Here is a 26,781-nt window from a genome sequence, read left to right on the forward strand (position 1 = left end):
TCTTGGTTCAGACCTGTTTGCCTTTCTTTCTTCCGTGGAACACGATAAGAAACATTTCTAAGAACATTTTCAACAATGAATATGAATGGGGATGAGGCTGTCAGTTTCTAACATTCTGCCTAGCATTTAATTTTTTTTCACGGAATAACGAAAGTCATATAGGTTTTGAATATTGTGAGGGTGAGTAAATAATGAAATTTCTTTAGGTGTAATGTCCCTTTAATCAGACATTCTTGTAGAGGTAAGTGGGTAAACATACTGTACTATACTATGTTTTCATGCTATGAGGAAGCACTAGGTTTTATTTTTGGGATTTAATTTGGCTTTCAACTTCTTTTAATTTCCAACAGAACAAGCTTCAGCTGGCTCTTATCTGCTTGGCCTCAATTCACTTCAAATAACATGACAGCCGGATTTGTGCCAGTGTCAGTGTTTTACTCTTTAACACTCTGTAGTTTCTCACAGAGATAGCTCTGTTGTGTAAGAATCAGCTTTGTTTTCAGACGGAGTATAAAAAGAAAGGTTAATTCATTAAAAAATGTACATTTTGTAATTTTGCACCCTCACATTGTTCCAAACCAATATGGTTTAATTTGGGCATCTTCTTTTATGGCTATTGTAGAAGGCCTTTGCTGTTTTTATAAGAGTGATGAGACAAGATTTGATGTGCCCTTTATTATTGTTGATTATTCTAATGAATGTGCAATGCTTAATATCTAATTTCACTCTGACAAAATTACAGAAAAACTGGAGCCTGTCAAGCACTGGTGCCATACATTTTATCATCTTATGCCACCTACAGGAGAAATGCAAACTTTGGTGCAGAAGAATAAAATAATTATAATAATTATAATAAATGGTATCACAGAAAAGCCTAGGCTTTCCTCTTTAAGATATACCAGGATGTAAATAATTGTCATGTTTGTTCTCAGATATACAAAAAATGTCAAAGAGGACAAAAAATGAATTGCTGGAGGTTATTAACTTATTGTTTACTACAGGAAATGCCACAGGTATAACACTGAGAAATAAATTGTTTGGCAATAATCAATACCTCATTAAACAAATTCATACAAACAATTAATTCAATCATACATTTATACACTCATTTCTTTTTGTTGTGTTGTCAGGTTGAGCAGTCCTACAGTATACACACATAGTTTGGTTCACCTTCTTACACAATGGCACCACTTTGTGGTCATTATTGTTTACTAACCAGTCATACACTTTTTGGTTTCCACAGCTGTCCACTGCAGTCTGACCCAGAATGGCATTGAGCATCAGGTGTGTGCAGAGGATATGACTTCACACCTAGAGGAAGCGTCTGTTGATCATGGACTGGATGATGACAGTCCAGGGTTCCGGGACCAGAGTCCGGGTTTCCATCAACGATCTCCTCCTCAGCGCTCTGTCTCAGAATCTGAGCTCTCTAGGGTAAGAACAGGACCGGGACTATCACCATTTGCTCAAGCATATTTATTGAGCTGTAGTAGAACATGTTACTTCTCATATGTGCGATATAGCAGACTGGAAACATTCCATTAAGCATTTGTACACTGTTGTAGCCTCAGTGGATGTAAAATGAACAGACTATTTAATTTACCAATGACAGATACAAGCAATCTATAAACTAGCGATCATCTAAAGTGAAGTACCCTGTTGTAACCAAATCCAAAATTAGCATTGATAAAGTCTAGAGATTTTTATCATTGGCTTAAAGGGATAGTTCACCCAAAAATTGTAATTCTCTTATCATTTACTCACCCTCATGCCATACTTTTATGATTAACTTTCTTCTGCTGAACACAAATGAAGATATAAATAAAAGAATATTTCAGCTCTTTATGTCCATTCAGTTGAGTGAATGATGCACCATTGAAGGTTCAAAAAGCACATAAAGGCAACATAAAAGTAATCAATTCGACTCCAATGGTGAAATCGATGTGATAGATGTGGGTAGAAATGGATCAATATTTATGTATTTTTACTATAAATCTCCACTTTCACTTTCACCTGATTCTTCTTTTGTTTTTGGTGATTCATATTTTTCATGCATATTGCCACCTACTGGGCAGGGAGGAGAATTTATTGTAAAAAAGGACTTAAATGTTGATCTATTTCTCATCCACATCCATCATATTGCTTCCAAAGATATAGATTTAGCCACTGGAGTAATATGTATTACTTTTGATACTTTTATGTGCATTTTGGTCCATCAACGTTCTGGTCACCATTCACTTGCATTTAGTAGACCTAGAGAGCTGAGCTATTTTTCTAAAAACCTTTGCTTGTGTAGTGTTCAGAAGAAGAAAGTCATACAAATCTGGGATGGCATGAGATTGAGTAAATGATGAGAAGATTTTCATTTTTAGGTGAACTATCCCTTTAATCAGGCAAAGCTGAATCAGCTGTCTTTAATCCCCAAGAAATAAAAGCTGGATCTTCTTGTGACTTTTAGTTCATGTTTATTTCCCATCTATATGTCAGTGTACTCCTAAAAGTGGACAAAATTAACTTTAAGCATAAACTGTACATGAATTTAAAATGTACAAGAAACCGGTCAAAAATATTGTTGACTAATCATGCACACATTTTTTTTTTTTGTTTAATCATGTTTAATGCTCTATATATGAATTTATCCCTCCACCTAATACCACCTGCAACTGACTAGCAATAGCATTATGCTATAATACTCTATCAGTATGTCCTGCAATTTCAATATAATTGGGTCTTAAATATTCTTGTTGATTTTGCTTCTGTATTACCTTTCGTGGTTCTTATTCCTCAATGTGCAGGAAGGTCAATATGATGAAATACTTGCAGTCAATAATTGGTCACATGTTTGTTTGAGACATGTAAATTAGGGTTGTGTTTTACAGTCCTCCAGTACTAGAAAAGAATTGATCGTACAGTACACTGGAATTTATCTTTGTCCGCCGAAGTCTATTATCATCATATGCAATAATAATTTTGTCTGTGCGTCTGTGATGTGGCACAATGCATTTTAACTGGCTTTTAGTAAGTGAAGTAAAATTTTAGATCAGAGAAATCTCATCAATTGTGAACAAATGCCAGCCTTTTCTCATTCTATACACTAAAATCTCAACACACTGCCGTCCTCAATACGTTATTTTTGTAAGCTTTTTTCCACAAGATGGCACTCTAATACACTGGGTCTGCTTTTTACACACTGACTGTTAGTGGATCTGTCTTATTAAACCACATTGAGATTTATTGCTAATCCTTTAGTATAAATTAGAAAATATTGCATATTTAAGAGATCGAGAAGTTGAAAAGTCAACCAAATCTAATTTTCATCAGAGAATAATGTAAAATACATGAATGAAAACGCATTAATTTTAATTAAGACCATATATTTTTCTTCTTCATATTTAATAATAAATCTTATTTATAATGAACGACCCTTCAAACTAAAAGCTTAAAATGCATCTAAGCTGATTACAGAATTCTGATGAAGATCATTTTAGCGTTGTTCATGTCTATTCATATCTTCAAGTCATCATGCTTTGTTGCTATAGTAACATGAAAATTATTGAATTGTCTAATTATACCAAGGACAGAACGACTGTGACATTGTGTTTGTGTATGTGTTATAACTTAAAAGCTCACTTTTCCTCTTCACACATCTCATCCCCAGTGGCGTGTCCAGGATTTTATATTTGGGGTGGCAAAGCGGGGGCAAGAGCTGAATGAGGGGTGGCAACTAGGCTTCCCATGATATATGTAAAAAAATAAAAATAAAAGTGTTATACTGGTTATGAGGGACATGTGCTTATTTTAATGAATTTCTGATGTTCAGAGAGGGCTAACAGTAAATTCTGAACTATCAGCCATTTCAACTGAAAGATGAAGGCTGTAATACTAACGTTGGATAAGAAATCTTTAAAGTACAATCGTTTTCAATCTGTTTCTAACATTGTGTGTAGGAGTATGTTTTTGAGTGTGTGTGTGTGTGTGTGTGTGTGTGTGTGTGAGAGAGAGAGTGAGAGAGTGTGTATGAGTGTATGTGTGATAATGTGTGTGCATGAAAATGTGTGTGTAAGCATATTAATGGGGTAATCATGGAAAAAATGCCCTTGCTTTAGTGGAGATTACTGGTAGAAACAAACACTTGTAATTAAAATAAATTGATTCCTTAATTTGTACTCAAAGTGCATTTATTTATTCATATGGATCAAAAAGATAAGGAATCCAGAATATTTTGATTACCAAACAATAAAACTTGCATTAAATTACATTAAATTAAATTATGCATATTCTGCAAGATGCAGTATACTACTGTAACTGATTACAACAGTTACTGATAACTGATTTACAACAGCCACTAGGCGGACCAAAGTTCTTTACAGAACAACCAGATAGCCTAAATAATGCGAAAATAATACCTGCATAACATCACATAAAACACAAATAAAAGCAGCAAAGCTAAGAGCAACCAGAGTAGCAAAACAGTATCAGACTCAAATATGAAATAGTCAAACATGTAAGGCAGCAGCCATTAACTCATTATCTGTACAAAAAAATCTGAATATGACAAAGAGAAGTAGAAATACTACTGTAAATGATTATGTTAACCAGTTAAACTAGTCAGACTGACTCAGACAAATAGTCAAACATGAGAACCCAAAAATCAGAAGAGCTGAATTTGCGGTTACCATGCTGTGCACAAAAACGTTTAAGGAAAACATCCATGTCTATAGCCTTTGACCGCTCAGACTCAATACTAAGTATTGACAAATTGCTCAATCTACCATCTGACATAGTGGAGCGCAAGTGTGTTTTAACAAGTTTCAGCGTAGAGAAACTGCGCTCACATGAGGCACTACTCACAGGTAGCACAACAGCTATTTTTGCAAGACGGAAAAGCTCAAAGAAGACTTCTTTAAAAGGTTCAAGAAACCTGGTGAATTCCATTAAAGTAACAGGAATCATCTGTCCTTCAGAATTTTTCCTGCTTAAAATTCGTCTGGTCTGTGGGGGGGGGGGATATTTTTGGTGGTGTAAATATAATTTTTTCTAAAGCAATATCCCCATCAGTGTTCTATCAGCTTTTACTACTGAAAATGTGCATATTTTTTATATTTATCCAATGGCGGTAATTATTTTTATGAAGGCCAATTTTAAAACCTTATTTAATGTATGCATTATCTTTCATGTCAAATGTTTACATTTGATCAATAAATCACGTTAATAGTAACACACTATAGCAATATACCAATCAAATTAAATAATGTATACTGCGAAATTACAAATGCAATAAATAATGTTATAAGATTAATGTTTTAATTTAACCTTTGAATATACAAATAAGACATTTTGGAAAAAAATTTATGATACTTTTGAACATCAAACTAAACTGCCAGTAGGTGGCAGCAAGTCACTTAGTCTAATAACTGAGTCATTGATTCACCCGATTCATTCAAACGATGAATCATTTAGTAAAACACCGTTGAGTGCTGTTTTTCTTTGTTTAGAACTATTTTCGATGGTAAAATAGAACAAAAACAGTTAATAATGTGTCTAAAATGCAAGTAACTTAATATGAACTACTTGTTTATTTAACTTAAATCAATGTAACATTTGCAATCGTAATAATATTCGGCAAATCATAGTCATGTTATTAATAATAAACTCAACATTTTGAATGTATGTTTCTTCTGTGAGTTTTGTTATGCTCATTTGGTTTGATTTCTCCACTAAAGTCTCTCACAAAGAGACAGGCTACGCTGGCCTCAGCTTTACCAGAAATACACTGTTATCCATTTGTAATCGCTGTTTAACGTTAAATGTAATAAAATCAGAACCGTTCTTGCTTTTCCCCTAGTTATTTTTCTCACTGAAATTTTATCAGGCTACTTGTCCGGTCAGGCAAGTAAATGTCTTTTACTTACTTGCCCTTTCAAAAAAATCCACCTCCCGTTCCCACGTCTCCACCTCTCGGCGCCACTGAGAGAGGCTACTCCTCCATCCCCCTGGTCGAGGACTCGGTAGCAGCACACCTTTGTCCGCCCTCCGCGAGATGGCGTTCCAAGCCTGTGCTCCCGTCTAAGGCCTGCAGAGCGACTTCCGCCTATGTTGGCCGCGCCTATTCCGCCGCCGGCCAAGCCGCATCTGCTCTGCACTCAATGGCCGTTTTACAGATCCTACAAGCAGACCTTCTTCGGGAGTGGGATGAGAAAGGCAGGCACCCAGAGGCTGTTACTGATCTACGAAGCGCGACAGACCTCGCCCTTCGCGCTACCAAAGCTGCAGACCAAGCTCTAGGGAAGTGCATGGCCTCGCTGACTGTGACCGAGAGACACTTGTGGCTAACACTAGCCGACATGGTAGAAGCAGAGCGCTCCATGTTCCTCAACGCACCGTTCTCTCCGACCGGTCTCTTCGGCTCCGCGGTGAGTGGCATTGTTGACCGCTTCTCAGAAGTCCAGAAAGCCACCCAAGCCATGAACCTCTTCCTGCCGCGTCGCGCTAGCTCCTCTGCAGGCCGCTCACGTGATCAGCCTCCTGCACGAGCCTCTTCACAGCGCCCAGTTCAACAAACTCAGACTTCTCAGCGTCGACAGGGCGGCGCCCTCGATCGCGCTCAGACAGCCGCCGCAGACCGCCACCCCCCCGCGGGCCTCGATCTAAGGTAACGCTGAAACCCGAGCAGCCGAAGTCTTCCTAACTGTGTTGAACAAACGACGGCTCAGTCCCACCGCGGCCGGACCACCGTCAAAGCTTCGCCCCCTGTCAGTCCCCTTCTCTCAGGCTACTGCAGTGGTGAATTTAGCAGCCAACAAGCCGGTGACACTGCCCGCTTGCCTGCACTCAAACGCCGTTTTCACGGCGACCCAAATAAATCTTGTAAAGAGCAAACATGTCTTATGTGTAGAAAATGTGCCCACAACCCAGTGTTCACCCCTACACACAAGCATAACACATCCCGTGCCCCTATCAGAGCACGCTCTCATAAAGCGGTTACGAACCGCTCGAGCGTCAGAGTCAATGAAGGCGCCCACAAATGCGTGCGCGCGCCCATTCTCTGGCCGCTCTGTCACACGACCAGCCCTATGTGTAGAAAATCAGATTCAGATAAATCCCCGTCACAGGCCATTCTTGAGATTCGCCTTCGACGGCCAGGTTTATCAATACACCGTCCTTCCGTTCGGCCTGTCCTTAGCACCCCGTACTTTCACGAAGTGCATGGATGCGGCACTCGCACCCCTGCGGAGTCAGGGTTTGCAAATTTTGAACTATTTGGACGACTGGCTGATTATGACACAGTCACATATGGAGCTTCTGTCTCACAGAGCAGTCCTCCTCAGCCATCTGAACAGTTTGGGTCTTGCAGTCAATTGGACCAAGAGCTCACTACAGCCCAGTCAGACAATTTCCTTCCTTGGAATAGAACTAGACTCCGTGGCAATGACGGCTCGCTTATCTACACAGCGCACGCGCCGTGTTCAGCGACTAGCCGCATTTTTTCAGATGAACAGCCTCACGCCTCTGAAGAAATTCCAGAGAGTGCTAGGTTACATGGCCTCAGATGCAGCAGTACTTCAGCTGGGTTTACTGCACATGCGCCCGCTTCAGCATTGGCTAAACACCCGCGCGCGTCTCGCCGGGCTTGGGCCACAGGCCGCCAGCCCATCAAGGTGACTCAGACCTGTATTTCAGCTCTGCAGCCCTGGACAGTGGCTGAATGGTATCAGCGGGGAGTGACAATGGGAGCTGTATCTCGCCGAAAAGTCATCTCGACAGACGTGTCCAACACGGGTTGGGGCGCGGTCTGCGAGGGCTCTCTGGTTTTCGGCCTATGGTCAGTTCAGGAAAAGCTCCTTCACATAAATTGTCTGGAAATGATAGCGGTCAAGTACGTGCTTGTGCGCTTTCTCCCGGTCATTCAGGGTCACCACGTCCTGGTCCGTTCGGACAACAGATCTGTGGTATCCTACCTAAACCGTCAGGGCGGTGTCAGATCCAGGAACCTATTCCATCTGACGAAAGGCATACTGAGTTGGTCCCAGTGCCACCTGCGCTCGCTGAGGGCGATGCACGTGCCAGGCCACCTGAACGACGGCCCGGACAGACTGTCCAGAGACAATATTCCCCCAGGGGAATGGTCCCTGCACGCTCAAACAGTCCAGACGTTATGGCACCTATTCGGCAGAGCAGAGACAGACCTCTTTGCGTCCAAAGAGAACTCTCACTGCCCAATATTTTTCTCGAAAAGCGAGGACGCACTGGCCCAGATGCCCGCTTTACGCCTTCCCTCCCGTCTCGCTATTGCCACAGGTAATGCAGAGGATCAGGGAAACGCGTCACTCGGTGCTCCTCATAGCCCCGCGTTGGGAGAATCAGACATGGTTCCCGGAGCTTACGCAGCTGTCACTGACAGCGCGTGGCCCATCCCAGTGAGAGCAGATCTCCTCTCTCAAGCTCAGCGGCACAATCTGGCATCCCCACCCAGAGCGCTGGGCGCTGCATGCGTGGGTGATCAACGACTACCCGTCGCTCTGCCAGAAGAAGTAATAAACACCATCATACACGCTAGAGCCCCTTCCATGAGAAGACTCTATGCGTCAAAATGGTCTGTGTTCTCAAAATGGTGCACCGACAGAGACCTGGACCCGCGGACTTGTGGGGTGTTGTCGCTGCTCGTATTTCTACAAGAGCTGCTGGATAAGGGCAGATCCCCATCCACGCTCAAAGTGTATGTGGCAGCCGTTGCGGCGTTCGCTGAACCCCTGCACGGCCAGTCATGGGGTAAAAACGAGCTGGTCATCCGCTTCCTCAGGGGAGCTAGAAGGATGAACCCTCCGCGCCCCCCATCGGTTCCTATCTGAGATCTTTCTATAGTTCTTGAAACTATGAAAGCCCCCCCTTTCGAACCACTTCAATCCGTGGATTTGAAATACCTTTCACTCAAAACCGTTTTTCTGACTGCCCTGTCATCAGTCAAATGTGTGGGAGACCTTCACGCGCTGTCTGTCAGCGCTGCGTGTCTTGAGTTTGGACCAAGTGACTCCAAGGTCATTTTAAAGCCTAGACACGGCTATGTTCCCAAGGTGATCGGTACTCCTTTCAGAGCACAGGTCATTTCCCTATCGGCGCTGCCAGCTATCCGATAGCTGACGCGACGCCAATCTCCTTTGCCCGGTCAGAGCACTGAGATTGTATACTGCGCGCTCCGCCGCTTTCAGACGCTCTGAGCAGCTTTTTGTTTCGTTCGGAGGGCGCACCAAAGGTCTCGCCGCCTCGAAACAGACACTATCTAGATGGATAGTGGACGTTATTGCTGCTGCATATGCGTCAAAAGACCTGCCATGCCCGTTGGGCATTAGGGCTCACTCCACTAGAGGCATGGCATCCTCGTGGGCATGGTCCAGCGGGATTTCCATTCACGACATATGTGTGGCAGCGGGCTGGACTTCCCCCTCCACATTTGTCAGATTTTACAATATGGAAGTGCCCGCTCTGCAGGCAAAACTACTAGCGGTTTAATACGCTACAGCTCCCCTGGTGAGCTGCACTGATGGGACACATTCCACACAGACCGGCACCGCCGCTCTGTCGTTCCCTTCCCACTATGTGCTTATGTATTACACAATCAATGACCCGCATTCTTGCCAGCCAAATATTATTTCCCCACTCATAAGGGCTCCCCCGGGTCCCCCCTTAATTCCCTGGGGCTCATACAGTGGATGCTTGGCACGCACGGCGTTGACAATGGGTTCCCGTAGCGTAAGCTAGCTTACGCAATACGAGAGAACCTTTCGTAAGAGAACGTATCGGTTACCTAACGTAACCTCGGTTCTCTAGATGAGGGAACGAGTATTGCGTAGCCAGCCGTGCTCGTGCCACGAGCGACTTTTCGCTTCAGTCAATGAAAACCAGGGTTCCAGCCTACGAACTACGCTTATATGCACTCAAGTCACGGCCATTTTGGTGGGCTTTGATGCAGTGAGCATGCGGACGCCTCTCATTGGATGCGAGTTCGCCCAAGCTCGTCTATAGGCTGCAGCAGATGAATCTTTCCCGTAGCGTAAGCTAGCTTACGCAATACTCGTTCCCTCATCTAGAGAGAACCGAGGTTACGTTAGGTAACCGATACGTTTTGGTGAAATGATTCAAGAATGGGGGAGGGGTGAACTTAAGATATGCCAGTGACATCACTATATGACGAACACTGTCCCAATAAATATTATTTAGTTTGCACAGACATTTTATTGCTTTGCCATTTTAATATTTGCTTAGGCTATATTTGCTTTTGATACATTTACATTTTAATAGCAATTAGTAATTAATCCCAAACCAAGTAAGATCATCTTGGAGATACGTTAAATGTTGAATATATGTTTTATTTATGTTTATGTAAAATTAAATAAAAAGCTTTTAATATATTAATTTAAAAACATTTATATAGTTAACACATATAATTTCTCCACATGCTTTTTTTGTCAAGTTTTGTCTCCTGAAATCACTGTGATTTGAATGACAATTTCAATACCATTACACCTGTCAGAATATGCGATTCAAATGAAAAATTTGCTTTCGTGATTCGTGGAGATTCTCACAACTATAGGCTACTCGGAGTCCACTCTGGACAAGACGAGCGCATTCTTCCTCCGAGGCGAGTCCGTCGCGACTCCAGTTAGGCTACTGCAGCAGCTCGCTGAGCTCCGTCACCCGTGGATTTACCGATCTGCCGTTTACACTAGCCTGCTGCAGGGGCAGAAATGCACTTTATCTACATAATAAAGACATCAGACTTAAAACTAAAACTATTGTGAATTATAGATCATATTTGATAAGTACTTTTCGAGACCCAATCGATTGAAGTAGCCTAAGATGGGGGGAAGTTAAGCCGACGCCCCTCCGTATCCGAGCTGTCATCTGGGGTGGCAAATGGGGTGGCAAAGCTATTTTTTAGGGTGGCAGCTGCCACCCCGTGCCACCCTTGTGGCCACGCCCCTGCTCATCCCCTCTCCACTCATCTGTGACTCATCTCTTTTTAATTGGCTGGGAATCCACCTACAAAGCTATTCCCACTTGTCTCCCACCTGCAGGAGCCACAGAATTGGTGGCTCCATCCTTCAAACTTCTGGAAGTCTTCCTGTGAAATAGAGCTCACCATCTGCACTCACTTTCAATGCAGTGTAATATGCCTTTATATATAAAACCTCATCAATCCTTTTGTAAGGCTCTGTCAGCGATCGCGGCTCCACAGGTCTGCCTTCACACCTCTGCGGCAGGTATCTTGGGTTAATTAGCGCTGTGCTGTTTTTAGTGTGGCTGTGACTTTCGCCCCACTGGAGGCGGTTTCTACTGACTCAGCGTCTGTTTGGCTGTGCTATGTCGGTGCTGCTGAATAAGACTGCCATTTAAAGGTACCTCACACTTCGGCTCTCAACAGTCCTGTCACAGTGGCCCTTTTTCCAGACACACTGAATTCCAATCATGCTGTACAGAAATAGCAAGACGTGTCATACCAAAGGAAAGATGGTCATTAAGGAGTTCACCCAAAAATGAAAATTATGTACTTATTTACTCACCCTCATGTTGGACAAAACCTGTTTGACTGTCTCCCATGGAACACTATAGGGGATAATTTGAATTTACCGTTTGCTCTTTTCCAAGCACATGAACAGGGACTGAGACTTTCAAACTTTAAAAAGGACCATTAAAGTCTGTATAACTCTTACGTTATATTCAAAGTCTTCTGAAGTCATTCGAAAGATTTGTGGGAGGAACGGAATGAAATTTTGTTCTGAAAATGTAAGACTGATCTTCCTTTCCAGTGAGTTGAACTTGAGATTCAGATCAGTGTGATTCGTGAACAAATCTTTCAGACCAAATCAAAGAATCAGTCCAGATAAAATTTAATCATATTCATGAATCAGACATTACTACTTTTCATGAACTCCTAAGGAGTGCTGTTGAATAACATCTTACATTGGGTTTGTTCTTCACACAAAGCTTTAAATTTGGCTGTTCAACTTGGAATGAATTTACTCTTTTATGTTCCTTTTTGATGTTTTTTGAAGCTCGAAATGACTAGTCCCCCCCATTCATTGCATTCTTCAAAATGCCTTTTGTGTTCCACGGAAGGATGAAAATTGTAAATGATGATAATATTTTCAGTTTTGGGTAAACATTACATTTATCAAGATGAGGAGTCCATGGAAGAGGAAAATAATTTCCAGTCTGCATTCCACTGAGATTCTGCCCCTTTCTTTTCTTGCCCAGCCGGGAACTGTGAAGCTGTCCAAACCGGTGGCTCTGTGGACCCAGCAGGATGTTTGTAAATGGCTAAAGAAACACTGTCCCAATCAACACCAAGTCTACAGTGAATCCTTCAAGCAGCACGACATCACAGGTAAACACAGACACCCTGTCAGTCTCATAATGATCTTGGCCAAGGTCAGATACGCACAGTCCAATGCTCACTCACACGCACAAACATTCCACTTGCATTAAGACATTCATAATGGAACTGGCATTAATTGCTACTGGCTCAGGCAAGATGATTGCATTCTAATGTTTATTAGCTCAGCAGGGGTTCCTGTGCAAATGGGAATGTGTGTTGAGGAAAGAGCGTGCGTGCGTGCGTGTGTGTGTGTGTGGGTGTGTGTGTGTGTGTGTGTGTGTACTTCATATCGTGTGTCTTAATGCATTGTGATGGATGACAGTACTTCAATTTTTGTACTTCAAAAATGTATTGTGCAAGAAGATTTTAAGAGATGAATTGCTTACACTGTGCACACAACAAATTTCAGTATGCTAACAACTAAAAAATCGATTGGTCATTTTTTCCAAGATGATCGTCATATAGACTGTGATATTTCCCCACCCAACCTGCAAGTCAAAATTGCACACATTTTTTGTTCAATATTTCATATTACCTATATTTTTTTTATATATGTAATGCACTAACACCTACAGTCCAGTTTAATCAAACACTAAATGTGCTGAGACAGTGCTGTGCTGTATTTAAATTAAAGCAGATTATTTGTGCTATTTTTGTCAATGTTAAAATGCTTTCACTTCTCCTAACTTTAAATGCTGAGACAAAATGGTCATGACATGGTGTTTTTATTATCTTAAAGGAATATTACAGGTTCTGTACAAGTTAAGCTCAATCGACAGCATTTGTGGCATAATATTGATTACCACAAAAATTATTTTTGACTTTGGAAATCCAAAAATCTGGGTTACAGTGAGGTACTTTCGATGGAAGTGAATGGGGCGAATCTGTAAACATTAAAATGCTCACTATTTCAAAAGTATAGCTTCAAGACATAAACAATATGCATGTAGACATGATTTCAGTGTGATAAAATCACATACTAACCTTTTCTGTTTATTAAAAAAAGTTATTATACATTTTTTGCCATGACTATGTAATGTCAACAAACCCTAAAATCCTAAATTGACTGTAGAAATGACCATTTAAACACGACAGCTCAAATAATACACAAGTTTTAAGAGAATAATTAATATGTGCTTTTATAAAATTTTAAGTGTCACATTTCTACCTTTAACCCTCCAAAAGTTGGCCTCATTCACTTCCATTGTAAGTGTCTCACTGTAACCTCGATTTTGTATTTTTTTTAAAGAAAAGGAGGGATGAGTTGAAATGCGGTAATCAACATTATGCCACAAATGCTGTCGATTGAGCTTAACTTGTGCTGAACCCAGAATATTCTTTTATAATACATTCCTTGAAGTTAACTTTCTGTATAATATTAGTCAAGTTTTCTGTAAAACAAGAAAAACAAATTTCATCCTTCATTCTGATTCATTGTCAAAAAATTTTGTTTTCTGCTACTTCTTCTTTAAGACTTGTCTGTAAACGGACACTATTATAATTGGCTCTCGGCTCTTGATTGACCTGCTTGCTCTGGGCGGGGCTACGGAAGTAATAAGGTAAATTACGTGTTGATGTGTTGTTATGGAGGCAGTCAGATGCAAATGTGTACCACAGTGTGGAGGATGTAGACAATGATTTTATTTTGGCAGCTTGGTTTCAACAGTATATACTATGTGTGTGTGTGTGTGTGTGTGTGTGTGTGTGTGTGTGTGTGTGTGTGTGTGTGTGTGTGTGTGTGTGTGTGTATATATTTTTCATTTATATTATTTATTTTTTATGTATTTATTTATTTTGCAGTGAGGAAGGTTTTGAGTTCTGAAACTTTCAATATTTCTTTATAGTACCTCTTACATGTGAAAAGCTCAAGTAAATTGTAATTCCTCATGTCATGACCCTTTCTGCTCAAAATGTTACATTTGTGCAGCTATGATCAATTTCAGCTGCATCTGGGAGAAACCGTGCGTAATTTTTCTTTCTAAGATGACTTTTTGTGGTTCATTATCATGCAGTAACACACTGACATAATTATTGATGAATGCTGCCATGAAATCAGAAACCCTGTCCTTGAAATCCAAACACTGGTGGTCACAGGAGACACATTTGAGACACATGGTAATACCAAGTGGAAACAGGTATGTGCCTCGGTTGACCACATTTGATAAGATCAACAAAATCACATCTTAATACCAGGTGGAATTGGGGTCTATGTCACATTCAATACTGCTCTGTTTATTTTGAGCGGCCTGGCCTGCCTGACACAGCAACATTGACTCAACCAATGCTGCGAGTTTGGGATAGGAATATGTGTTTGTTCGATCAATGATAGGCTGAAGGTGTAATTGTAAAGCAGTCTGAAAATAATGTGTATTTTTGTAATTCTGTTTGGTGATGATAGTGTCGCAGAAATTGCACCCTTTTACACGTCTATACAGTGCTAAAATGCCTTCTATTTTATGCAAATTAGTATTATTTAATAGAATGCACCTTATTTACAAAACCCATCGCTATTTATCTGGTGCATTTAATGTTGTGGTTAATGGAAACTGGTAAAAAGAGATTAAAAGAGATGTCTGTGTACATTTTCTATTGATCATGGCAGCAGTAATTTATCAAATGATGATCAAGTGATGGAGAAGAGCATTACCGGAATATGTGGGAATACTGTCCAGACACATGGTGTAGACTAGCACTTTTTGTTATTTTAAAGAGTTCTTGGATCGCTGTGGTGGAGCGATACTGTCCCAGAAAAGTATGCCAGATTGCAGTAGCCCACTGCATTCTTCACAACCAAGCACTCAGAAAAGCTCTTGTGGTGATTTGTCATGATTTGGTCAACTGATTTCGATTGCCATGAGAAATACTTGCTTAACCAATTTTAGGTCCAATTCAAATTGCTTCAATTTGACACAAAAGATTTTGAATACATTTAGCATTAGGGGTATGCGCAGTCCAATTATCCATAATTTATGCAGAAAATATGCAAGTTCGATTTGACTATCCAGCATTAATTAACAGGAATCTGTTCATAAGCACCAGGCCTTACCAATTAGAGACACAATGCAATTTGCATCCATCTCTGGTCGTATCAAGCATAACGTAACACATTTCAGTAGAGTAAACAAAGATGGATCAGTGCCAAATCACAAAACAAAAGAAACTTGCTTGATTAAAAGGACTGGAATACACAATAAGCACATTTAATAGGTCACTGTTGTGGCTTCCAAACATTAAATGGTTGATTTCATGTTCCCATCTTAAAATTAGTTAACTGTTAGTTAATAAAAAAAGTTAAACTGTTGACATTTATGCTTCTTTTTATACTGCTACAATATGACAAGACGTTGCTATGGTTATTTCTATGTTGACTCGGCTATCGCATGTACAGTACAGTATTCCAGCCACATAGCATGATAATTTAAGGGATTCACTCACATTTAAATGTGGTTGTCACTCCCAAAACTGTCCATTTGTGGCCATTATGCAATCTATCTTCTTGATAAATGTTGCAAAACAGTTGAAATATTAGAATCCTTCACAACTTCAACAGGCATGCAGTAAGAAAAAGAATGTGAGCTGCTATTGATTTTTCATTATGTCTTCATCGGATCACATTTTAAGACCCATTCATGATGAAATTTTGATATTTTTTCAAGGATTCACAATCTCTTTGTCTGAGCTTTATGTACATTTCATCATAAAAGGCAGCCTCAAAACAGCCTTGAGAGAGCATAAAATTACTAACTATTATTTTCCCAAATTACTTACTACTAAGTGTTGGTTTGTTTCCATTTGAAACAGAGCGCAGCCAGTTAAACAAACGTTTCCTTTTCATCACTGTGGATATTCTCCCTCACCACTTCTTACATGTCACGCCAATCGCTCTTAGAGTTTGACTTGAATGCCAAGCTGTCATTAAAAATGCATTAAAGCATATTACGGCATAATTAGATATTAGTCCCTAATCTGCAGTAATTACAAAGACTGAGACAGTGAGTGGTTTGTAAAATGAGTTAAGCTAATTTTTTTTAGGGTAGGTGTAATCAGGGGAGAAGGTGCACTCATTCTGTGTAATATACAACTGAGGAGATCATAGAGAACAGTCAACCAGATATCCTTTTTCAAACACAATGAGACTCTGGACGGGAGTTCGAGTAGACATCAGTCCCATGGGCCATAGCACGGTGGGATCATGAAAGCACAAAACTATAAAACACTTCAAATAATTCCTGTTAAAAAGCCTGGTATTGAGAGATGACATTACCATGCTGTAATGTGTAATTGAACAACATCAAAATGAGATACTCATCCATGTGCTTTAATGAGTATTGTGGAAGTTGTTTACACATCCTTTGTTGCTGGTTTACTTGAACATCAGGTTTATAAAAAGCTATTATTTGAAACTTGCAAATATTTAGAAAAATATATATATTGTTAATACTTTTAATAATCACCAGAAAGCAAGTGCCCATTGGTGAACAAGGTCTCGTGACAATGATGAAGATACAGGGTTGTGAGCAATTTAGAAATGGTTTTACATTTACATTTACGCATTTGGCAGACGCTTTTATCCAAAGCGACTTACAGTGCACTTATTACAGGGACAATCCCCCCGGAGCAACCTGGAGTTAAGTGCCTTGCTCAAGGACACAGTGGTGGTGGCTGTGGGGATCGAACCAGCGTCCTTCTGATTACCAGTTTACCAGTTATGTGGTTTAGACCACTACACCACCACAACTCCAATAATAAATATGATTCCAGTGGTTAAATCATTGTCTTCTGAAGTGATACAGTCAGTTTGGGTGAGAACAGACCAAAATGTAACTCCTTTTTCACTGTACATCTTGTCATTGCAGTCTCTAGGCACAATCATGATTTCAAGCTCGATTACACTTTCTAGTGCTTGACGTATGCATGGAGAGCTTGATATCATGATCACCAAGGAGACTGCTGATGTCAAGATTTATAATGAAAAAGGAGTTATATTTTGTTCTGTTTTAACCAAAACCAATTGGATCGCTTCAAGTGACATTGATTAACCCACTGGGTTTTTATGGATTACATCTATGCTTCAAAGGTCTGGTCACCATTCACTTGCATTGTATGGACCTACATGGCACCCTTTAAATTTCAATTAAATTCCTGAATTTGAACTGAACTGATGTTACAAACAGGATACATAAATGGATTGAAATACAACTTATTCAATTGTAGATTTTAATAATGATACACTTAATTTTTCAGTATGAATTACACATAAGCATGTCATCATACATGCTCCATGGAGAATTTCCAGAAACATTGTACTGATCAATGTTTGAAATGCCACCTATTCAAATCTGTATTTAAGTGTTGTATGTATAAAAAAATGTAATTCATAATAAATTAAAATACCAAAATATTTTTTATTTATTCAGTTATACACATTATACATGTATGTATGTGTATATGTACAGGTCCTTCTCAAAAAATTAGAATATTGTGATAAAGTTCATTATTTTCCATAATGTAATGATAAAAATTAAACTTTCATATATTTTAGATTCATTGCACACCAACTGAAATATTTCAGGTCTTTTATTGTTTTAATACTGATGATTTTGGCATACAGCTCATGAAAACCCAAAATTCCTATCTCAAAAAATTAGCATATCATGAAAAGGGTCTCTAAACGAGCTATTAACCTAATCATCTGAATCAACTAATTAACTCTAAACACCTGCAAAAGATTCCTGAGGCTTTTAAAAACTCCTAGCCTGTTTCATTACTCAAAACCACAATCATGGGTAAGACTGCCGACCTGACTGCTGTCCAGAAGGCCATCATTGACACCCTCAAGCAAGAGGGTAAGACACAGAAAGAAATTTCTGAACAAATAGGCTGTTCCCAGAGTGCTGTATCAAGGCACCTCAGTGGGAAGTCTGTGGGAAGGAAAAAGTGTGGCAAAAAACGCTGCACAACGAGAAGAGGTGACCGGACCCTGAGGAAGATTGTGGAGAAGGACCGATTCCAGACCTTGGGGGACCTGCGTGAAGCAGTGGACTGAGTCTGGAGTAGAAACATCCAGAGCCACCGTGCACAGGCGTGTGCAGGAAATGGGCTACAGAGAAGCAGCACTGGACTGTTGCTCAGTGGTCCAAAGTACTTTTTTCGGATGAAAGCAAATTTTGCATGTCATTCGAAATCAAGGTGCCAGAGTCTGGAGGAAGACTGGGGAGAAGGAAATGCCAAAATGCCTGAAGTCCAGTGTCAAGTACCCACAGTCAGTGATGGTCTGGGGTGCCATGTCAGCTGCTGGTGTTGGTCCACTGTGTTTTATCAAGGGCAGGGTCAATGCAGCTAGCTATCAGGAGATTTTGGAGCACTTCATGCTTCCATCTGCTGAAAAGCTTTATGGAGATGAAGATTTCATTTTTCAGCATGACCTGGCACCTGCTCACAGTGCCAAAACCACTGGTAAATGGTTTACTGACCATGGTATTACTGTGCTCAATTAGCCTGCCAACTCTCCTGACCTGAACCCCATGGAGAATCTGTGGGATATTGTGAAGAGAAAGTTGAGAGACGCAAGACCCAACACTCTGGATGAGCTTAAGGCCGCTATCGAAGCATCCTGGGCCTCCATAACACCTCAGCAGTGCCACAGGCTGATTGCCTCCATGCCACGCCGCATTGAAGCAGTCATTTCTGCAAAAGGATTCCTGACCAAGTATTGAGTGCATAACTGAACATAATTATTTGAAGGTTGACTTTTTTTGTATTAAAAACACTTCTTTTATTGGTCGGATGAAATATGCAAATTTTTTGAGATAGGAATTTTGGGTTTTCATGAGCTGTATGCCAAAATCATCAGTATTAAAACAATGAAAGACCTGAAATATTTCAGTTGGTGTGCAATGAATCTAAAATATATGAAAGTTTAATTTTTATCATTACATTATGGAAAATAATGAACTTTATCACAATATGCAAATTTTTTGAGAAGGACCTGTATATAAATGTGCAGCCCTATATCTATCTATCTATCTATCTATCTATCTATCTATCTATCTATCTATCTATCTATCTATCTATCTATCTATCTATCTATCTATCTATCTATCTATCTATCTATCTGTCACGATTCCCTTGTTGTCTGCCCCGTGTTTCACTAATCATTGTCACAAACTACACTTCCCATAGTTCCCTGCCCTCATCACTGCCAGCACTCAGTCATTGTTCTCACCTGTATGTCGTTTAGTCCTCATTACCCCTGTGTATTTAAACCCTGTTGTTTCTCCATTCCTTGTTGATCGTTGTTTGGCTGATGTAGATGCTTTGCCCTGTTCTCCCTGTTCGTGTTCCCTTGATGTTTTGGTTTCATTTTTCCCTTCGTGGTTGTTTCCTTTGTTCCTGTCTTGTTTATTTTCATTTTGTTCAATAAAGAACCTGCGTGTAGATCCCCACTCCTCCTCTGCCTCGCCTACTTACGTATCTATCTATCTATCTATCTATCTATCTATCTATCTATCTATCTATCTATCTATCTATCTATCTATCTATCTATCTATCTATCTATCTATCTATCAGTTTGGGGTCACTTGCCTGAAATGTTTCTCATGATCTTAAAAACCTTTTGATCTGAAGGCGTATGCTTAAAATTTTGGAATGAGTTTTGTTGACAAAAATATAATTGTGCCAACATATTAATTTAATTACAATACCAAAATGTAAAAAAAAATAATGGTTTTGTAATGGATGACTTGGACCGAATAATTAGGAAAAGAAGCCACTAAGTGTCCAGCATATAGATGGGAACTCCTTCAATACTGTTTAAAAAGTATGATTTTTGTTGATGATCACTTCAATGACTTGGCCTCATCAAGGACAATTTACTTTGTTTATATAGTCTTCCCAGCAAATCTTCATAATGTTGGGAAGACAGCATTGGTGGAAGCCTTCCAGATGGTCAAGGTGCATCCTGTAGGTGACCCAGGTTTCTGATCCATATAAGAGAGTTGACAAGACAACTGCCTTGTACACAAGGATTTTGGTTTCATGCTTTAAGTCCCGGTTCTGAAAGACTCCTCCTATTACATGTACAAAAGCTTCTGCCATACATTTCAGATGATGCTGTATCTCACAGTCAAAGTCAGCAGTAGTGGAAAGGTAACTTCCCAGGTAGCCAAAGCTGGTAACATTTTCGAGAACTTTGCTTAATTTTAGACCTACACTACCATTTAAAAGAAGTCTCTTCTGCTCACCAAGACTGCATTGTTTACAAAATACAGTAAAACAGTGATATTCTAAACTCTTTTTACAATTTAAAAGAACTGTTTTCTATATGAATATATTGTAAAATGCAACTTTCATCAAAGCTGAATTTTCAGCATCATTACTGCATGTCACATGATCCTTCAGAAGTCATTATAATATGCTGATTTTCTAATATGGGCATATTTACATCACATTTGACAAATTTACACTTGAACAGATATTTGCAAGCACAAGCTTTGTTGATGATAATGAGGCAGCATAAACACTAGATAAAATATAATCTAAACATTCATATAATTTTTATATCATACAGCATACAATTGAAATGCCTGCTTTAGCCAAAACAACATTTAAATGTAAAAACGTGCCTATTTGGACATATTTCAAATGTCAGTACTCTGAATCCTGGCTGGTAAAATATGTACAAGTTTATATAAAATAGCATGTCAACTAATATGTAAGTAAAACGAAATTACTTACTCATCCAAAATTGTATCCTCGGCTGGATTTAAGTCTCTCTTCAAAATGCAAACGTTCAGCGGAGTCCCACTCTTCTTCTGAGGAAAATGTTAACTCTTCGTCACTATTCAGGAATTTCCTCACCTGTATATCGTGCTATTTTTCAAATGCTCAGAAAAGTGAATGAGCTAGATGTTTTAAGACACAGTCAGGGGTGTTTACCATTTTATTTGCTCATCTCAGCACATTACCGTATGAATAACGCCCTCTGCCCGTGGGTGTGATCACATTAGGGATAATTAGTTGAGCCAGAAGAAACTGTACATTGCTTAGTTTCATACAGATTACATTACAGGAGAATATTTGTTTTCAATTTGAATTGTTTTATTTAAAAGTAGACATTTTAAGCTTTCTTTAGACAAATGTTTCATGTTTGTGTGATAAGTATTCGCAGAGTTTCAGTTCATTTTTGTGACGTGTTTCAGAAATATGCTTGCGAAAACAGAGACTGCTGAAAGCTCACCCTTTTTATTTTCTTTATTTTACAAAAGCACAAGGTTTTGTTGTTATTGTGAGTGTACACAAATAAAAGTAGACCCTTTATAGTCTCTAATGATGTCTTACACTTATATGTATGCCCCAAAATGACGGAGAATTATCTGTTGTTTCCGCTGTAATGATGAAAAAATCCAGCAGGACATGCCGGCGTGTCCGTCGACCCCAGAGGGTTAAGATGACTGAGTCTAAACAGCTTGCCTTCTGTTCTGTACTCGATGCCAGATGGAAGTCTGGGTTTGACAAAGTGCATCATGGCCGAGGTGACGATAGTGAAAAGCATTGTTTGACTCCGGAGTTGATGCCGAAAGTGTCTGTAAGGCCTCCACTTGTCATGACAGTTGCAGTCATATCCTCATGAAGAAGCTTCAGAATTGTGATAAAGTTCTTAGGACACCTAAAGGCTACAAGGATTTTCCAGAGAAGGTCACAGGAGAAGGCCTTAGTAAGGCTTATGAATGTAGAGTGGTTTCTGTTGTTCCCAGCAGAGTTTCTGTTGTTCCCTTTACTAAGATGTTGCCTGCAACAGATCTATAATTACTCCCCTTTCTTCTTATTGATTGCAACAATGAGATCCATATTTTAATGATCAAATCATACAGATGATATTGGAGCAAAGCACCTCCTTCCTTGAACACTTCTGCAAGGATGTAATCGATACTGGCAGCTTTGTTGTTCTTATGTCCCTTGATTCCATCTCAGACTTCGATCAAAGTCAGGGTATTGTTCAAGGTTTCTTCCATAGTCCAACATGGAGAACAATATTTTCATCAACGTCAGGATGACAATTAAGGAGTTCTTCAAAATGTTCCTTCCATCATTGGTTGATTTCTTTCTTGGATTTCAGGAGAGTACCTCCATCTCGGCTTTGTAGAGGTGCTTGTCCGTTCATCGTTGGTCCTTAGATGACGTTGGTGGCATTCTATCATTCATGTCTGCTAAATGTTGAATTTCTCAAACCTTGTTTGTCCACCTTAGAACAGCCTTGCATTTCTGGTGTCTGCTCCACTTCTCGTTAGAGTTTGGATCAGATCTGAAGTTCTGGCGAGTTTTCATCAAAACAGTCCTGATGTTTCTGGGTTTGAATTCCGATGATCTCTTTGCATGTTGAAGTGTTGTCATTCTTCAACAGGTTCCAGTGCTCTTCAACTTCATCTGGATATTCGTATGGCAGTTGTTGTTAAAGGCATTGCTGGAATTCTGCCTTTTTTGTAATGTCTTTGAAGGCTTCCACATTGAATTTTTTGGTCATCATCTTCTTATTAATTTTGATTTGTGGTCGGATTTCGATCCTAACGCTGGAATAAATAAGTCCATGGTCAGTCCTGCAATCATCATTTCCAGTGGTAGCTCTTGTATGGAGAACTTCTTTTCGATCCTTGGATCTGAAAATTATGTTGTCAGTCAGGTGCCAATGCATTGACAGAGGATGTTGCCATGAATCTTTATATCTGGTCTTCTGTCGGAACAAGGTATTAGTGATGACGAGATAATGTTCCACACATTTAGTTAAAAGATGTTCTATTGGAATTAACATTCCCGATGCTGTTCTTACCAATGGTTCCTTTCCAGAGGTTGTGCTCCCTTCCAACTCTTGCATTGAAGTCTCCAAGGAGAATGATTTGACCTTCTTTTGGAATGCAAGCAAGGACTGAAGCCACTTATGCATAAAAAGTTTCCTACTCCACAGGGCAGTAAGTGAAATTTCAGCTGTGTGGGCAACGCGCAGTTTATTACAGTGAACAAAACATTAACAACTCTTCAGCGAACACACAACATAAACATGCGAAACAAGGGATCTCAAGATGTGTTTAAAGATTGAGTATTAAACCATATTTAACTTGACACAGTGACCTAAACATTTCATTTAAATGTGTTAACATGAACTAACAATGAATACTTGTACAGAATTTGTTAATCTAATGATAATTAGGAGTGGTGGTGGCATAGTGAGCTAAAGCACATAACTGGTAATCAGAATGTAGCTGGTTCAATCCCCACAGCCACCACCATTTTGTCCTTGAGCAAGGCACTTAACTCCAGGTTGCTCCAAGGGGATTGTCCCTGTAATAAGTGCTCTGTAAATCCATTTGGATTAAAGCATCTGCCAAATGCATACATGTAAATGTAATTTCAACATTTACTAATGCATTTTTTAAATCAAAAGATGTTTATGATAGCATTGCTTAATGCACTATGAACTAACATGGACTAACACTGAACAATTGTATTTTTATTAACCAAAATAAACTAAGAAAAATAAATGCTGTAAAAATATATATTGTTCATTGTTTTTCACAATTAACTAATGTTAACAAATCAAATCTACTGTACAGTGTTACCCTTTCATTATATAAATGAGTGTTGAAGAATGCTTAATTTCCCATTCAAATTCTATAAAAATTTAATTTCAGTTCAAATTCTAATTACACATCCTGTGGGGCATGTCTAATTCAAATTCCAACGTCTAGTTGAATGGGAGACACTTCTTAAATTCAGATTTTTGCCCATTGTACAAGAGTTGTTAACTTGTTCTAGACCGGTGGCAGCATAATCCGATCATAGTGTAGGTTTAAATCTTCCAGTTTCTTCATCATCAGGCCACAATATGTTGGTTTTCAGAAGAGAAAGAAAAGTCTGACAGATCCTATGTATACAGCAAAAATGAAGCCAGCTGGGACATTCCTAGTTTGCTCGCTCTTTTTCTGTTTCCACACTGGAAAGTCAATGTCTGTACTAGAGTTCTGGCTCACTACTTGTAAAACCTTCTAGAGAATACTGGGTGTGGTAAGATGCTGGGTTTAGATATTAGACTTTAATATCAGTATTACAAACAAATGTTAAGGGACTCCCATCAAGCAGCATACTTGTGGTCTTGGCGTACTTACATTTTTGCAAACTTTTGCAATTTATCGTGCAATTCCAGCTTTCTGTTGACTTTATTACATCAACTTGGATATACATGTATGTGAATTTTTACACTGAGCATGTTCAAATTATATACTGTAAATTGGGACATAGAAAATGTGTGTATGTAGATGTTAATTTGATATGCCCCTCATAAAGATATCAATATATCTTAAAAGATTCAACACGTGAATGCTTTAGAGTAATATCTGCATTCAAACTAACACATAAATAAATGCACAAAACATTTATTGCGTAACACAATGGTCCGTGTACCTTCGGATAAGTTGTTTACTCGTTTTTGTCTTCAAAATCGAATAACCAACTGTTTACTTGTTTTTCATCTTTAAATAAATTATTAAAATTGAGAAAACACTATTATTTTTAATTTTTTCTTTTCATATAAGAACTAGCAAAAAGCAATTCAGCTCGTTTTTTTTTTTTTTTTTCATTCAAGTGCTTAAAATAAGTGTACAATCTTATTATTTGATCTGCACAAGTGGATGGACGTGACGCCCATTTCTACTGATTGGTAAAACCGATCTGTCCTTCCTCATTCCTTTTATTCAGAATATGGGATGGGACATGGCGAACGCTGAATCAATGTATTTATTTTACATTCAATGCGGTGCTCAGTATGCGGTTTCGGTGCACGTTGCCATGGCAACAGTCAGAAATTACTTTATTTTGCCCAACATGTCTACCTGTATACCTTTTTAAAAGTGAAATATCAGTGGTATACTTTATGTTAAACAGAACAGAACTAACCTTACATTTTTAATGGCTACAAATAGTTTTAATTTTATTTTTAGGATTCAACATCTAACCATTAACTGATTGAATAAATTGAAACCCATATCTATTATGCAGTTGTCTCTCTTTAACATCTGGACTATATGATCTGCATACTGACAAGATGTTACCTTCACTATATGCGTTCAACCATTACTAAAAAAAAAAATAATTTAAAATGTATGGACAGCGAATGTGTTTAAAACTTAAGGGGAATTAAGTAAAATAATTGATGTACATAGCCTAAGTAAGGCTCTTCTAGCCACAATATTATTATGGTTTTTAATATTATTACCCTATTATAATATCCGGCCTCATTAATATTAGGCCTATACCCCATGTGAGTGCCTTGGATTTTTGGCCCAGATTCTCTGAGAGCAGGTTGGATTAACAGGCTACACTTTCACTACACTTTTGGTGTAGGCTATTACATTTACCCTTTTGATAAAAAAAAAAGATTAATAAAACAAATGATCAATTACTCAGAAGATCATTAAATTAATTACACTAGGGATTCATGCTTTCAGCATGAGGGGGCCATTTTCAGGTTCTGATAATTAGGTCTAATAATATATATATATTTATAAATCAAGCAAAATGCAACTGCATGTCATCAGATTTAAATCAGGAACAGGGCACGTTTGGTTCCATTTATTCCAATAAATTCAATGGAACGGCGAGCGGGCCTCAGATAGGTGGTAAATGAAGAACTGTGCGCAACTCATACCTAGACAATGGACTTGGAACTTTCTGAATAAAGACTGGAAGGCTAAAGGTATTACTATGAATAAAAAAAAAATCAAAAGAGAGAATAAAATGTATAATAATACACAAACAATACGAGGTCCTTCCTATGGTCCTTTTTTGCCCTTGCCCTGCGAGGCTTATTCACATCCAATGAACATTTATATTTCCCCATATGTTTCCCCTCCAATTATTGGCTTAATTTAATTATTAATAATAACTACAGCAACAATAATGGCAGATAACAACATATATTTACTTCTAGTTAGATATGTGCACAGCATCCCAAATCATAATTTTCCTTTTAAAAATAAAAAAGCACTGCATCCCATCCCGCGGTTGTCATATCCAGGTGTCCATTGCTTGATGAGATAGCAATAAACATGCAGTAGTCAGAAGTTTTATAAAGAAATATTAATGTTCTTCATTTAAATGATTAGAATATATCTGCAAAAGCAATCGGCAAACTTGAACGTGGTGAACTTTATTGGCTATGAATAGGAATGAGGAAGAACAGGTGATGGTGCGCATTGACCAATCAGTGGAAACAGGAGTGTCAGGCCCGCCCACATGTTCAAAACAAATATTCAAGTTATAATCTCAGTTTATATGCACAAATGAAAAGTTTGTTTTCTTGTTTTTTGCTATTTCTTTTTAAATTGAAAAACAAGGAGATACAACATAAATTGTTGTAA

General features: G+C 39.1%; 1 protein-coding gene across 2 annotated transcripts in view; it reads left to right on the top strand.

Moving 5' to 3' along the window:
* The window catches only part of LOC127650548 (sterile alpha motif domain-containing protein 12-like), a 153,187-nt gene that overhangs the window by 19,985 nt on the left and 106,421 nt on the right, over positions 1-26,781 (top strand). For both annotated transcript variants that reach the window (XM_052136024.1, XM_052136023.1), the window contains exons 2-3: positions 1,244-1,434; positions 12,253-12,382. In XM_052136024.1, the coding sequence (XP_051991984.1) occupies positions 1,244-1,434; positions 12,253-12,382 (321 nt within the window). The remainder of the gene's footprint in view (positions 1-1,243; positions 1,435-12,252; positions 12,383-26,781) is intronic.

Source organism: Xyrauchen texanus, chromosome 10 (genome assembly GCF_025860055.1).
Source record: "Xyrauchen texanus isolate HMW12.3.18 chromosome 10, RBS_HiC_50CHRs, whole genome shotgun sequence".
Lineage (NCBI taxonomy): Eukaryota > Metazoa > Chordata > Actinopteri > Cypriniformes > Catostomidae > Xyrauchen > Xyrauchen texanus.